This window comes from Chelon labrosus (assembly GCF_963514085.1).
Source record: "Chelon labrosus genome assembly, chromosome: 9".
Taxonomy (NCBI): domain Eukaryota; kingdom Metazoa; phylum Chordata; class Actinopteri; order Mugiliformes; family Mugilidae; genus Chelon; species Chelon labrosus.
Window position 1 is genome coordinate 20,952,659 of NC_140359.1, and position 16,812 is coordinate 20,969,470.

General features: G+C 43.8%; 1 protein-coding gene across 3 annotated transcripts in view; it reads left to right on the forward strand.

Moving 5' to 3' along the window:
- The window catches only part of sema6a (sema domain, transmembrane domain (TM), and cytoplasmic domain, (semaphorin) 6A), a 106,068-nt gene that overhangs the window by 47,992 nt on the left and 41,264 nt on the right, over nt 1-16,812 (forward strand). For all 3 annotated transcript variants that reach the window (XM_084551211.1, XM_084551210.1, XM_084551212.1), the window contains exons 2-6: nt 1,149-1,311; nt 2,136-2,253; nt 12,933-12,993; nt 14,368-14,430; nt 15,022-15,123. In XM_084551211.1, coding sequence (XP_084407337.1) covers nt 1,212-1,311; nt 2,136-2,253; nt 12,933-12,993; nt 14,368-14,430; nt 15,022-15,123 — 444 coding nt within the window. In that variant the 5' untranslated portion in view covers nt 1,149-1,211. The remainder of the gene's footprint in view (nt 1-1,148; nt 1,312-2,135; nt 2,254-12,932; nt 12,994-14,367; nt 14,431-15,021; nt 15,124-16,812) is intronic.

Here is a 16,812-nt window from a genome sequence, read left to right on the forward strand (position 1 = left end):
AAGTCGAGTGTTTTATTCAATTCTTCATCCCCGTAGCATCTCCATCTACCCGGCAGCAAACGTCTCACCCCCGCAGCTTCAGCCAAGAAAAAAAAAAAGAAGTTGCCTTATGCAAATGAAATGCTTTATTCTTGATTAGATTACAGACATAATAATTGTCTTGGATGATTTATGGGTGTAATCGGTCGCTGAAAACTGCAGTAAGAAAAGCTCAGTTGCCGTGCTCTGCGCTATAAAGACATTACGTCAACGCAATGTAGGGCATCTGCTATACAATCCACTTCGGAGGACACATATAAGTTACATTAGAAGATTGGCTGGCTGGGCACAAGGAGATTTAAAGGATTTAAAGGTAGATAAAAAAGGGAAAACATTCAGGGAGTGAGTGAGAGCGGTGAGTCAACATTTGGTATTTAAGGTGAAGAGAAGTGAAAAGAGAAATGCGACGGAGAAATAAGTAAAGTACACTCCTTCAGGTGCCTCTTAAGCCATTGTTGTTGTAAAGTGTTTGCCATACTTAAGCACAGATTTATCCTGTGGTTATTGACCTGTCGAAGTTAAGACTGCTGCCCTTGTAAGAGACTGGCAAGTGGGAAATTAGGTACCCGCCTTGCCATCCTGCCCTGTCTCAAGGTACAGTTGATACTCTACAGCAGGCTAATCTCTCCCACTTCACTAAGACCCTGTCACACACAGTGAGAGAGAGAGAGAGAGAGAGAGAGAGAGAGAAAGAGAGAGAGAGAGAGAGAGGAAGAGAGATCTTCTCTGCCTGACATCGATCTATGACGCATATTACCAACCTAATCCAATTAATTCTGTTTCGCTTGCAGTGCGGCTTACTTGAGTCATCGAAAATGCATATATAAATATATCTCTGACAGATTGCAATGGGCCATGCAAAATGCATAAAAACAGCTAATTCAGGTGGACTTGGAATTTGTTTGGATAACTCCTGCCCCCTCCTCGCCTCCCCCCCTAACTTCTGCATTATTTTTTTTTTGTTTGTTTCACTTGCCAGAGATGCAGAAACCAAGGAGGGACACTAATTGATGAGGCAGTCAGGTGAAAATAATTGTTTAACAATTTTCTTCTGCCTTCTCCACATCTCTCCCTTCGTCCCTCTCCGTCTCCTCCTTCCCCTGCTTCAGGCTGAGGCAAAACTGTAGCAGAGGACCAGCAGCAGCAGCAGCAGCGGCAGCGTTGGCGCGACCATGAGGTCAGAGGCCTTGTTACTCTACTTCACGCTACTGCAAATAGCCGGGGCGGGCTTCCCCGAGGACTCCGAGCCGATTAGCATCTCACACGGCAACTGTAAGTATATCCTTTATTTCCCTTTTTTTTTTCCTTCTCTCTTTCCTACACTGTCCCTGCTGTCATTACAAGTCCTCCCTCCGCTCTGTGCCTCTCTGCAGGCACTCTTTTTTTTTTTCCTCTTTCTCGACTACTTTGCAAATCCCCTCCTCTTGGTAACTGTCTCACTTGTTTTCCACCTCCTCATCCCTCCCTCTCAACCCACCATCCCCAACGCTGAACACATTCTGGAGGCACGGAGTGTAATTTGGCGCCCGAGGACAGGCCCTCTCCACGCACCAAAATGAAGGACTTAAGGCACATTTGAAACAGAGCCCACCCCACATCAAAGGATAATCCGCTATTTTTCTGTTGGGCTCCTAATGCTGTGTGTGATAGTGTAAACGCTGTGGCAGGCTATAATGATATGGTCATTGTTTCCTCTGTTCCTCTCTGTGTTTCTCCCTCTGTCCTCTCCTGTTCTTCTCTCTCCGGGCGTTAACACTGTATCTCCTGGCCAGGGAAGCTGAAACACAAGCCAGCCAGCCAGCTCTATCAGACTGTTTATTCAAACCAAGTGCTTTCATCCAAGGCCACTAACAATAGAACGATTGCATGGTACAGTGAAGGGTATTTTTATCCTGCAATTTATGGTTGCAGGAGGAGCTCAACCAACAATTGCGGTGGCGTTCCCTTGTCCAGCTGAGACACACGGGTTTACATTAGACCTAAAGAAACACAACACATGATCAAAGCTGTGAAATTCACACATTTCCAATGCCATTACTGGTTGTTAATATAAGGTTAACACATGCTGGGATTCCCTTTTTGTCCCCTTCTTACAGACACAAAGCAGTATCCAGCGTTTGTAGGCCACAAACCTGGAAGGAACAACACGCAGCGGCACAAACTGGACATCCAGCTCATCATGATCATGAACAAGACATTATACATCGCTGCCAGGTGCGTGATAACAGCTTTTTAATTACTTTGATGTGCTCCTCAAATACTTTTAGCTCTTTACTTCTTTGTGGAATAAATGTGCAGGCCGTTCAAACTGAGCATGCGTGGTTTCCCCGGGATTATTGAACCCTTCATCGCCCCTTCTCTTAATACACATGTTTTGTGAACATCTGATCCCATTCTAACTCGATAAACGTTAAAGGGCTGTGAAATCCAGCCGTCAAACTGAACTTTGGAGCCCCGCTGTGCCGTTTTGTCTTAAAGTTTTGGGAATCAGGACGGCCTGATTCTGAGCTGAATGCTGAGACCTTAAATCTCTTTGCAGTCTGAGCTGCTTCTTTTATTACCTCCATGATGTTTTCCATTTAGAGCTCATCGTTCGCAAAAACCCCTTTGTCCCTGAAGTCTTGTGCCATGTGTTTTTATAAATGTTCAGTCGCACAGTCACAAAAAATCTCAAAGAAAGAGAAAGTGTTGCTCTTTTTTTTTTATATAAAACATTACAATCCACATTTTGGGTCTAAATGCATCATCCAGTCAGTTTAATGCACATTCTGTGGCATCAATAAACAGTAATACAACACTAACACGCAAGATTTTCCACTATTTGCTGGCAGCCGGCTACTTCGCACAACTTGATTTTTTAAAACAGTTTGTTGTCACCCACCTTTATTGCTTTCTGTCTTTCCGTCAGTGTGTTTGTCACCTGCGCATCTGTATTTGTCCGTGACTCATCTTTCTGACATAATATAGCTCAATTACACAATCGTCTGGAGCCACGGAGAAAATCGATATCGATTTTTGTCTTCCCCCCTGCCTTGAGTGTTAGAAACGGTCAGGGGGGGCCCTCACCTCACCTCATGGCAAAGTGAGCGGTCTGACAAACAGTACAGTCCGAGTCGGAAGCGGGTTTACCGTCAACGAGGGGCCTGAATGTGCAGAATAACGCCGCCGTTGTAAAGGACTTGATAAAACGGATTCTTATTTGCTTGTTCTTTGCCTTCCGTGGCTAATTGAGTGGCAGGCCTGATTGGATACTGTTGAAAGCCACAATAGGAGTCTTTCTCTGTTTTCCTCCCAAGCATGTCAAATTAAGTGGCTAAGGGAGGCTGCTGCTTTAAGTGGCGGAGCTTTTTAACATATCTGTGGTCATTAAGAGGAGGTGTGTGGAGAGTGGAGAGTGAGCAAGGAAACAGATTGAAAGAGAGAGCCTTTCTGTGTGTGTGTGCGTGTGTGTATGTGTGTGTGTTGCCAGAGACGTCGCCCACCTGCTCCGCATGGGGTGGCAAGAGAGGGAAATGAGACACAGAGGGTTTATTGGGTGGGTGTGTATTTATGTGTGTGTGTGACAGACAGAGTGTGTGCTGCCCCGTTTTAGTATGCTGACCAGTTGTCGACCGGATTTAAATGTAATTTCTTGGGTGTGTGGCCTTTATGTATGTGTATGTGTGTGTGTGTGTGGATATACGTTTGGAATGGGGAACATGTGTTTGGGAGCTGCCAGCATATCTGCAGTGACTCGCGCCATGTGTGGAGTCACCTGGCGCGTTGGTGCCTACACTTGCATACTTGCTTAAAGCAGAGGGGAGCACTGACATCTTGCTGCTAGGTATGTGACCCCTGGATAAGTGGAATAGCCGCCTCAGATTAGACTGACTCGGGTGACCATCATTGATCCTGACACAGAGAAGAATGCCGGGAGTCGATAACATGGAAACACAAACGACGGCCTGTGCAGAAACACCCACTGGCCCTAAAAGGATATCGATGAAGACACGTAAAAGTTAAATGACAAACAGTTTAAGGCAAACAGCAGTAGACAATTACCCCTTCAGAAATCAATGTGAAAGCAAGCCAGCGGTCAACCCAGCTAGGCCCAAGCTACGAAACAGCGCACAATGCTGCAGGAAAAAAAAAAAAAATAGGCGACATCAATGGTTGCTTTTATGATGCTTGTCCAGTCAAACGGCTTGTTTATTCTGGGGCCAGCACCACACAGCTTTGCCATCATGCTTCTAGACCAGTGAGCCTCAGTTCTCGGTGCGCAGCAGCTTGCAGATGGCCACTGTGAACGCAGTCCAAAGCCCAACACTGATTCAGACTGTTTTTTGAATGACTCCTCAGTGTATTAAATCCCTTTGGCTCCTGTTTTGGCGCTGGCAAAAATCAAACACTCAGGATTTTTAAGCTGTGAGATGCATGCAAACATAGCAACTGATGAAATTGTAAATAGACAAAAAGTGGATTAATCCGTAGAGGGAAAGAGTCAAGTCGTTGGCAACGGGAGAGCTCGGCAACAGATGCAGCAATTGATAATTCATTCTCCGTTTTCAGGCTTGAATGAAATGTAGTGATTTGGGGAAATCAGTCGCTCTTTTTTTTTTGCGATCGTGCCTCAGCCGTCGTATGTGGACAAGAAAATTGCCTCCGCCGACGAGATCACATGACTTTTCTAGTATTTATAAAATATTATTAGCCTTCTCAGACTCATATATATTGAATGGTGATTATGAATTCAGATCATGCCTCGCTGAGTTCTTTAATATTCCGAATCTTGTTCCTCTTCTCAGTTTTCTATCAAATGCATTATCCAGAGGGACACTACAGTGAGATAAGATATCAGGCTGCTGTCTTTTCCTATGCAGGCTATCAAATACCCTCCTGTTTGTTTAGCTTGAACAAGCATTTTACTGAATATAGTGTTGTTTTAGCTCACATATCTGCCCTTAAAAGGAGAGATGCATTACAGATTTTTCTGCTGACGAGGTCTTCCAATAATTGCCTGAGTACATACGGTACATGAGTCACAGTAAGAGGTGTTTATGAAGTCACACGGCAAGATTCAGTAGCAATCAGGTATGCATTATCCTTGACAAACTAAGACATGATGTATAACATGAGTAATGAACATAAAACCTACTTCGCGTACAAACTGCTCAGTGAGAGATGGACGCTGGAGGATTCCCATCCCAGAGGTCCATATATCATGGTCAGGGAACATTATGTGCAACATTCAAGGGGAATTCATCATAGTGCAATGGGAGATTTATCTTTTTTTTTTTAATCTCTGCAAAGAATATCTGTGCATATATGTGTGTTTATGTGAAAAACAGCAGTGAGACAGAGAGTCTTGACTAGTTAAAGTCTAAACTCAGACAGTCGGGGGATGGTAATGTCAAGCTCCCTGCTCATGGCCAGTATAGAAACTGTGTGCGTGTGTCGTCTGGCCTCTACCTTTGTGAGAATTACTTTGAGTTTTAGACATGTTCAACCTTTTAGATGGCGGATGCTTTTATAAGAAGAGCTCAGCCTCGCCAGTCTTATTCTGGCAGTTATTTCAGAGCTAAATTAAGTTTCGTATTTGGGTCAGAATTATTTTTCTACGTCTCGGCAGCATTTTGACCAACAATGAGTGAAATCTTCGAGACCTGGGGAATGTTTGATGGCGTACGACGGTTGTTAACACACAGTTTAGTGACAGTATCTAAAATACTTAAGTCTAAAGGTTAGCACACCTAAAAATGATGATAATCGCTTATTTTTCAGCAAATCAGTGAACAACTAAATTCACATTTGAGGACAGCGTACAGACTGTTTAATAATAATCTTACCTTTTGTCTTTCCTTTCTTTTCCAAATAAGATTAGCAGACAGAGTAAAGTCTGCATAATTATCTCACAGCTGGTGTTTTGTTAGCCATATGTCTTTATTTCGGCAAAAGCAGTTTCCAAGATCTCAGTAATTAATGAACCGATCACAATCTTTCCAAAAGGACTAAAACTGTGATTACGTTGATCTAAATTATACAAAACTGGAATTTCATTTTGAGGTTGGGATTAGGTCTGAGGGCATGAGGAGGGAAGACATGCAGAGAATGAGAGAGTCCGTTCGTGCTTGTGCCTGTGGGTATGTGTGAATGTGTTACTGTATATCCTGCCTAGCAAGCAAGCCAGAGGTCTCTCCACATGCAGGGCATAGTCGCCATTCTCGGGCCTCGGTCAGCCTTTGCCATGGTAACACCAACCGCACTCTGTTTACACCCCTCTATGAGGCTGGGAAGCATGGGAATCAGGCAGAGAATGTGCATGTAAGGGGGGGAGAGAGAGACGGAGAGAAAGAGTGATCAGTGAGAGTGGAAGGATCAGAATTTGTTGCTGCCATTAGCAGTCACGCAGAGACACACACATATGCACTCAAAAATCCAGATTACCTTCTCTCGGCTGAGTCCTGTGGAACAGTCGAGCCTCTGTGGCCGCTGCTCTTCCCTGTTGGGTCTCTTTGGGTCTCGCAGTGGAGGCCACTAGAGTCTCCATTATTGTGGCTCCACCAAATCCTGTTAAAACCCACTAATGACTGGGATTACACGGTTGCCTCCTCTCCCTCTCCTCGCAGCACCAACGCTACCAGCCACGTCCATGCTCTGAAACAAAGCTTATAACAACCTGAATTAAAATCAGGAACAATCAGAACACACCTATGCAAGTGTGTAAAATACCGAGTTTCGCCTACAGTTTTGGTATTTGCAGAATGAGGCTTGCAGTAGCAATCAAATGTGCCCTCAAATTAGTGTTGTGCCATTATAACAGCAGGAGCTGAAGTTATAGTTTGTTGTGGTTACTCTGGCTCGCATCCACAGTGTTTGTGGTAGGTTAGAGTCGTGCTTTGGTGCTGAGGTGCGCATGCAAACACTGACTTCTTTCCCTCATGTCAACCTAACCAGCAGTTATGATGCTAAATTATTGCAGTGCTTCATCTGCTGTCAGATACACTACTAACACTGCACGTAGCTTTACACCAATGATAAATAAAAAGTTGGACTTCCCTTGTAATAGCTAATCTAGACTAATCGGGCAGGTCTGGTTTAATATTAATAGAGTTTAGCTGTTGTTGGTCCACCTCTTAACTGAACACTGACCCACTTATACAAAGTCTTTTAATTTTTTTTAAATGCACAATTGCGCGTTATAATTGAAACACAAATTATGTGTGAATCTCGTAAATTGTACTCTGTGTGTCTTGTTTGTGTCTATTATTTGGGATTGGGTCTATATTTAGCTACTTTAATTGCCCCTTGGGGACAAATAAAGTGATCTGAATTGAATTGAATTGAATCGAACTGAATAGAGTTTTGTTTCCTCTTTGTTACTTTGGCATTGCCTAATGGCATGCCCTGTTAGTTGGTGTGCACAAATAATTAATTCATAAGCTCAAGAGAAGCGACTCAGGAATACAAATTGCAAACACAAATAATTAATTCTCTTCCAAGATCTCTAGAAACCACTGGATATCATCAATAAATGTAAAGACAATGCAACTACTATAAGTGTGCACACTCAAAACCTGGCTCTCACCCCACTGAAGTAGCTACACACAAGAACGCACATGCATTCATAAACACACACACACAGAAACACACAAGACGCATACAAAAGGAGATGTGGAGAGAATGTAGAGAACCACGATGAGAACGTCAACCTTCGAAAAGAACAACCTGCCTCAGCTTGGGGGTGAGTGAACCCTGGCTTGTTGTATTTCATGCCACCACATCACACGGGGCCTCTCGATGCCCCCAGCCCATTCAGATCTTCAACAACTCCCTTCACAGCCTAAAGGTGCCTGCTGGCTTCCACAGTTCCCTCCCATCCACTTTGTGAAGAGGATTTGAACCGGTGAAAGCCAAAACAATGTACAATGGGCCCTCCTCTACCACCCATGATCCAGTTATGAAGAGAGAGGAATATGGGTGAAGAGGGTGATGAGAGAAAAAAGGGTGGGGAGTGGGGTGGATGTGCAGGCATTTAGTTTGCGTAAAGTGGGGTGGCGGGATAAGGTGTGGGGTGCATGCTAATCACATACCCCTCTTTTCTTCCACTGGAGTGCGAGATAGTTTGACAAAGAAGCAGCAGATGGACGAAGCTGGTCTGCGGTCACCCCAGAAGAAACGCGCTGTTATGAAAACGACATTCTTCCACACAAAGACCTTGTGTTCTCATGGCCACGCATGGCTACATGTCCGATGGAGACCCTCTATGTTACTCTGTTGCACTCAATCTCACACTCTTGCCCGCGCTCAGTTGGTCTACTGTCTTGGCTTGATTCAGCTCTTTCTCACAGTGCGTGCCCATCCTCTTGCCTTGCCTCCATGTTTGAGCCTAAGAGGATATTTGCATACCTTCCGTCCTACTCACACATTTTTCTCGCTGAATTTCGGGAAATGCGAGGCCTACGCCAAGTGATTCACATTGACGCTCAATGCTGGTACGCTGTCAAAGGCTTCCGTTATTTCATTTTCCTCCGAATCTCACGTCTCGTCAGCACAACAGTCCCTATAGAAACTTATGTTTGTTATGTTGCGTAATTTGTCTAATTATAACCAAGCAGTTCTGGTTGAAGCGTTTTGCATAGTTCTCAGCCTGAGGTGCACTTACCAAAATGGACAGCAGTAAGCTCAGCAGTAGCTGCTAGTTAAAACATCCCCATATTGATTCAATTTGAGTCAAAATGGTACTACTACTTGGTACTTGGTACCTACTTGTAAGCAAGCAGCCTTAACTCTGAATATACATGTACTGTGTGACATATACTGTAGTTTCTGGGGATGTGATGACCTCTATAACTTCCATGAATCACTAAAGAACAAGTCTCCTTCCATCTCCAGAAGTTTCCTCAGCATCAGTGTGGTCCAGATGTAGTCGTCTATTCATCCATAGGTTCATTGCAAAGACAAACTACTAACAGATAATTAGTCACACCAGAATATACATAAATATAGACTAACATAGTGGGACTCATTGGATTTAAACTTCCTGCTTACAGCCTGCTAAGAATCCTGGGAAATGTAGTTCCAAAATGTAAAGTTTTGTTGTTCCAAAGGTAGAGCTATTCTTAAAAAGATAGCAGGGCTTACAGCATCCCATTAACCCATGATCAAACTGTGGTTCCAAGTGCTGAAAAAGAAAAACAGTTTTCGTTTTCACTCCCACAGTGATTAGTCTTTGTGAGTCAAGATAACTCACTCCTTGTGTTCTGCTCTTATCAGTTACTACAAAACTTTGTTTCAGTAATTTCCCCGAGCTAAAATGTTTGGATAAGTCCAAGCACATGCAAATGAAGTGGAAGACCACTCACCCAACATTTTTAATCTACCAGGAAAATGTATACCGCAGTACTGTAAATGGATTCTATTCTAGGAAACAATACACAATAGAATACCTGTTTTTGTACTCGCAGTGAATCGCCCCGGCGCAAATGAAAACAGGCTGCACAGTAAAATTAGGTTGGAACGGTGCTCTCTGCCGCATTTATGCCATAGCAGGACAGCATTTGTTTTATTCAGAACTGTTTGTTTTGTCTGAACTGAGCTCAGCAGGAAGGAATGGTCTGGAAATCGGCCGCGGTTTGGGGATGCTGGGTCAGTGGAAGGAGGCTCATAAAAATTTCGAATGAAATACAGATATTTCATCAAGGCAGCAGCAGTGACGAAGGTGTGCTTCTTTGTGCACACTTTGTGCCGCCTGAGTACAGAAATAATTGCATTCTTTTGTTCACATCATGGCTGAACCTTTCCTTGAACGTATGGGAGGTAAATTGACGCCCTATTTTCAAGCCGCTAGTTTCTGTCAGCTGTTATACTGATGTTTATGAGGAACATTTATGAGCCTATAAGCAAATTTTAGATAATTTTTAAGTAATTATCTTCTTAAAAATCCATTAATCGCTTTGGGAATTGTATGTATTTTGCCAAATATTATGCTCGAGGTCATGCTGGAGTGTTTTTTTTTACCGTCTTTGTTATAACATAAATAGGATTTATCAGTAAATCCAGTTTTGAAATCGGTTTTGCTTCATCATCCAACAAGATTTTTAGGGTCAGAGAGCAGTGTTACTTTGCAAGGAAATAAAGACGACGAAATGTTGGTGTGATGGATCGTGTGCTGTATTTCATGCATGTGTGAGCTGTGAAAGTTGGCTTTCATTCGCCGTTAAATAAATACAAATGAATGGCCGCCTGCAAGGTGGAAAATCCATTTTAAAACTTCAGATTTGCTTTGAAATATTACCAGCACTAATTTTAACTACATCCAATTTGTAGATAATGGTCTAAAACATAAAATACTCTGGCACCAGAGGAGTCCTCGGAGATTGTGCCTCTGCTTTATTTTCTTTCATTTCCATCCTGCAGCTATATGGATGGTAGTCATTCACCAGAGGGAAGTGACTTTGTTGTAATGTGAGTTCAGGTGCAGCGTCGAGCGGGGGAAAGGGTGCATCTGTGAGTAAGTTAGTGTGATCGCGTCGGGGGTAATAGCAGGGGGTGGGGGTGGTCTTCTTGCCCGTGTGTGTGTTTGGAAAGCTGGTGTTGACACAGACACAGCCGCTCCATTGTCCTCCACCATCTCCAGTCAGGATGTTTGAGAGACGCCTCATCGCTTGGCTCCCTCTAATCTCTGCTGGAACCGAAAACCCCGCGGCTGGAAAGGCCTTGGCCCTCGAGGACGCTGTCAGCACCGGGACAGGAGAGGCACAAGACAAGGGAGAATAGCTGGGAAGGTTACCGTCGAAAATTATGGAGCAGTCAATTACAGATTACTCATGAGCTGTTTTAGAATTGCAGGCAGTAAAATAACCCAAGGGATTTCACTAAATCCGCAAAGTAATCCTTTGATTTAATAGCTTTTGACTTAGTTTAGTCTCTTTTTTTTTTTTAATAAAGTTTGAATCTTAATATAGATATGTAAATTAAGACCTCGTTGAACTTTAGGGGACATATACGAACATTATAGTCGAATCATCCTTCACTGTTATCACTTAACATTGCCATTTAAATGTTTCTATTCTGCGTTTTTTCTACATATCTATGTTATTGTTGGCCAAATTTATTGTAGCCACTTTAACCCTTTCGGCGACCCAGGAAATTCAGTCTATCATGGTTAGCATAAAGTAGTGCAATAGCACTGTAACTGAGCGGCATCCTCTAGGGTTGAAAAATGAAGCCAACGCAGAAGTGCCAAAAAATTGCTCATATGTCCACTTGGGGCTGGTTTAAAAAAACAAATAGATCCCCACAGACCTCTTACAGCAGAAATAACACTGCCTCTGTTTCGGTCTCTGTAGCCAATTTCTCCATTCATGGCAACTGTACAGGTGTGAGTTGTTATGTCACTCCCCCGTTTTAATTAGTCTTTAAGTTATGCTTAATTTAGGGCGTGGCCGCTTCCAGTGTGGGTGACCTCACTGATTACTGGCTGTCTGCCTGTGCAACGCTTGCTTGTCTCAGCTCCATTCACGCTCTATGAATATGCTCATTAGTTTGGAGTTAAGCAGAATCAAGCATTGGCAATATGGTGACAGCACCCCACTCACACTGAGCTATTGATGTCTAGCAGTGTTCAGTCTGTCTTTATATAAAGTCTTGGAGCGTAACCATTAAGTTTCATAAATTGTAAATGTTTTTTACGATGCTGATCATGTTGTTTACATTATATCTACAATAATCTAAAGTCACATGACTTAAAATGACTGAAAACCATAAACAGACTGTGACTGAAATCCAAATGATGATTTTGTCCTTGGTCTAACTGGAAACGTGTCCTCTCCTGTTGTCTCAATTTCTGCTGCTGTTAAAGATTAATTATTCAATTTAAGCCACGTGGCTGATAATGTACAGTAGACTGGGTTCTGTCCTCAAGGAGAAGGCGGCGGCCCCCAGGAAAGCGATATAAGTGGATTCATTTCAAGATGCCTGTTCCTCCGAAGACTTTATTAGATTTAGTTAATGAGAGAGCAAGGCAGCCTGGCTGGCTGAGCGCAGGTTGGGGAGCTGGAACGTAATTAAGCCGCGGGTCTGACGATGCCACTGTTACACACTTTGATTAAAAACACGTTCAACGGCTAATCTCCAACAAATTAAAGCAGTTACATCGTTTGGCGTGGTCACCTTTGGTTCTCTCCTCAAACGAGATAAACCCCCCTTTTTATTCCCGCCTCTTCCGTTCACACCTTCTGTGCTCTCCCATTCCATGTCTGCACCCTAATTCTCCACACTAAGTAGGTGTAACTACATGCCTGGTCAACCAGCCAGTCCGTCTGTCTGAGATGTAGTTAACCCTTGTGAGTTTTATGTCTTCCATATGCCCCTTCGGGGCCTTTATGGTTGGACTATGTAATACAGGAGAAGCCTGTATATTTCCAGGCCAGCACACATAAGTCTTCTTGTCTGAGCTATAATGAGTGTTAGTATAGATTTCCTGTGGCTCAAACACTAGGCTTAATTGACCTGAACAGCTCTGAGTGACTTGGCACCTCCCGTCTCAACCTTCCCTCCTCCCTCACCCCCCTGCAAGACCTTTCTCTGGGACAAAGAGGCTTTTGTCCCCAGGCCTGCGCCACAGCGCTCTAAACCTTTGTTGACTGTTTCTGTCTGACAGAGCAAATAGCTCTGGCCTCCTTTTGTTTATTGTCATTTTTTGAAGTTTGAACAAAGTTTATACAAAGCCCCATTTTCTGACGTTTGCTGCCTGCAGGGGGAAAACAGAGGAGGAAGAAAAGAAATGGGTTTATTGTTTGTTGAATATTTTTGACTGTCTGCTGCTGTCTGACCTCTTATCTTCTCATCTCTCTCTCTCTCTCCTGCTGCTTTCTCTCAAACCCTCTCTCGCCCTCCCCCCTGATTGCTCACAGAGATCACATATACACGGTGGACACTGACACTGCCAACGGTGACGAGATCTTTTTCAGCAAGGTGAGTGAGACATCTTGTCTTTTTGAGGATGTGTTGTTCGGCCCATTCTCTGATTGATAGCGTAACCCCAATAACCTCGCTCTGACACCGTGTGTGCACGTGGGTGTGTGTACCGGTGTTCCTGCCAGCAGTCTTACTCACCCGATCACCAGTGTGAGCCTGCCGCGCTCGCCATGGTGACCCCGTTAAGAAGATTATCCAATCAATCAGCTAGCAAACTGCCTGCGTCATCCACACTCATCAGTGGGACAGTGGAAGGTCTAGTGGGTGTGTAGCGGAAGCTAGGAGGACAGTACAGGGAGGGAGGGAGGGATGAAAAAGGATGAGGGGAGTGGATAGAAGAAGGTGAGCAGGGGAAAAAGAAGAAAATGTGAAATGTATTGCTGACATTTAAGAAAGAGAAGATGAATGCAGCGGGGAAGGCGATCCCATTGTATATTTTTCACATTATTCAAAAAAACACCTCATATTTACATAGGCTCTCGGATGTAATAACCCACTCTCCATCCCATTCCAACCACTCCTCGCCGGCATCACTTGCCCTTAACATAATGCATGCAAACAGAATTCAAACAAGGCCATTCTCGTGCATACAACAACCCGCCATCCCTCCACCTCATCCACTTCAATGTCAAAGCCCGCCGAGTGGGTACTAATGAGCGTAGGCTGCAGATGAAAGGCTGGTGGGAGACGTGCCGATTGATTGATGACTGAGGGTCTTTAATCAGTGGCTGAGCTCCAAACATGTTGTACAACAGCGGCGGGGACGCGGTGGTCTGAACCAGCGGCCCGGCGCTGACCCTCAGGCCACACAGGGCAGGGACGAGAGTGATGTATATGTGTGTGAATATGTGTGCGGAAGGCAGAGTTGCAAATGACTAGGCATTGACTGATACATTAACTGTGTGTGACATGGAAAGAGGGTTTATACGTTGGTGTGTCTGTAGCTGACTGACAGGTACTGGGTAGCGCTGACCCACAGGCCAAGGCAGTGTGTGTGTGTGAATGTGTGTGTGTGTGCGTAAGGATGGGAAGCCTATAAATCCACAGAAACGGGCTCTCGGCTCTGAGGCAGGCTCTGTCCTTGGACAGACTTTGTTCTGATCCGGGGTCAGTATCGTATTTCTTTCTTTCTAGCACAGAAATAAATGTTCAAGGAGGTAAACTGATCTCCAAACAGTGCTCAGAATAAAGTTCACCTCAGAGCAGGTGCTTCATCAGGGGGATCAATGATGGGGAATCTCATGTGATGATTATTGATCATGGTGTAGAAGGGGTATTGACGTCTAGCACTGTCCATTAGCGTTTAACTCGGTTGCCCTCTGACTCTATTTCTCTCATGCTCTTGCTTACGTCTCTTTTTTTTTTCTCCAGAAAATGACATGGAAGTCCAGACAGGCAGATGTGGACACTTGCAGAATGAAAGGGAAGCATAAGGTAGAGAAAACACACACAAACACCGCAACTGTGCTTTCACCCCGACTTCATTTATAGAACAAACGTCACCCCACTCCCCACAAAACACTTCTTTAGTCGTTCACACTTTATACATGGCAGACAACCTGTAACAGATGTAAGCGCCGACAGACCCTCTGTTTCCTTCTTACGTCTCTATCTCTCTGTCACGCACGCATTAATAGACACAAGACCCTGAAGGTGCAATAACACGCTCCCTTCTGCTGTCTCAATTTACAGATCACATCAGTAGGAATCTTTACGTCTAGTGGCAGTATAATTTTACTTTCTCTGAATTTAAAAAGAACATTGATTTTATTGTCGTTTGAGAGAGACATTACACGCCGCATTAAAGTCTGCTGAAAATATGTCTTTACGAGCTGCGGGGAAGTGGTGCACGTCATGACTGTTTGCTAAAAACGTTGTTTCACATGAGTACTACATGCTCTGCTTTTACAGAAGGGACAACCTTTTATTTTAGAAACCTGTAAGTGTATAAAAGACGCTAACGTCATTGTGGACTTCTTTTCCACGTTTCCTCTTTGTTTCTCTTCTGCCTTACGCCTCCTGAAGGATGAGTGTCACAATTTCATCAAAGTCCTCCTGCAGCAAAATGATGACACCTTGTTTGTGTGCGGAACAAATGCTTTCAACCCCTCCTGTCGAACCTACAAGGTAAGGAAACACGCAACTCTACACGCATTTACACGCGTGTGAAAACTTCTTTTTGGCCTTCTTTGGTTTTATTTTTTGTAGGTCAGTGACATGTTATACACACTGCCTTAAAACTCGTCTCCACTTGAGAGTACACAATGGGTAAGCAACGGACACAGACGGATGCCTTTCACAACTCTACAGGCCTTCCTCCTTTGTCTTTATCTCCAGGTGTACTTTGACACGCTCGATTTCGAAGCAGAGAATCTTAACAGCCTTCCTTCTTTCTCTCTCTCTCTCTCACACACACACACCCACTGTGAATTCCAAGTGAAGGCTGAAACCCGATTCAGCCGCCTCCTGTAAACATCTCCCCGGTCGTATTCACGCGGGCATGTCTGGAATAGTTTCAGGATTCTTTCAGGAAAAGTAAAACCATGAGCAAAATTATGCATTTTTATTGACCTTGGGTCAATAAAGAGCGCACATAAACATGAAGATTGACTGACTCGGTGCACCAAAATAGAGATGTCAGTAAAAAAAAATAGACAAGGAAGGTTGAAAAGGTTTACAGGGAAGCAGATGAACATAAAAAAGCAGATGGACTGTTGAAAATGTCCCAATGTGTTGCTTCCCTGGTGACATGAATGGGATGGGATTTTTTTTGCTGCACCAGTGTAAGAAATGAGCAGAATTGCCATCACAGTGAGTCGGTCTTAGTTCGTTTACAAGAAAATGTTTATGAATACAGCAGCTTGGATGGCCTACTGACTGGACAGCTTGCTTTTTGGAAAAAAAACCCCTCAATTTTATGATGCTATTCAACTTGTTTCTAACTTTTATCAAATTCCAAGACGCATGCTGTGGCTAAAATCAAAACCAACCAATGATTAATGCCTTTTCCTTCAAGTATCAAGGATATATTGTAGAAAGGCCAGAGAACTCTCATGGGAACAACATCAAACAAACAAGAAAGACAGACGGGAGCAGGAGGACAGGGAGACTCAGCAGCGGGTCCTGTACTGAAGGATGTTATTGTTTGGTTTGTTAGGATGTGATGTGATGGTCACAGCACACAGAGATGTTATCTAGGTGGCCTGTGGGGAAAACTCTCCTGCTTTGGTTCACTAGATCTGTTTACCAGGAAAACAAGACATCTCCGCTCCGTTGCCTTTGTGGCTCGGCATGCTAAGCACACAGAGCGGGCATCTTTCAATTCACTGACTCCTTCCTGCAGGGAAAGTGGAATTTACGTCTCCGCATTTATCAGGCGTGGTTAGCTCTTATAGCGCCTCCAGTTTATAGTTTCAAGGTTTGTGTTTTCTAGCCGTTACTGCGCTGATATTGCTGCCAGCCTGCTGGAGTTAAAGAGGAGGCAGGGCGAGCGCTGTAAAACTGAACGAGGGTTGGTAAATTGGCCTTGCGCACACAAGCACGCTTGAGGGTGACCAAAAAATAAAACTAAAATGAATGCTTTTGATTTATTAATTTTGCGGAAAGTAAAACATCGGTCCGTAACAGTGTGACAAAACACAGCTATTTAGTGAGAGTTCATTAAAATATCTCGTAATAGCTCAGTCCAACTAGTCCAAACCAGTCCCTTGAAAAATAAATCCACTGACTACATTATAATTATTTAGTTGAATACAGTAGCTATTTTAGGTATCTTTACTAAAATTAAGTAAATGATCTGAACTTACCCTTAGCAGT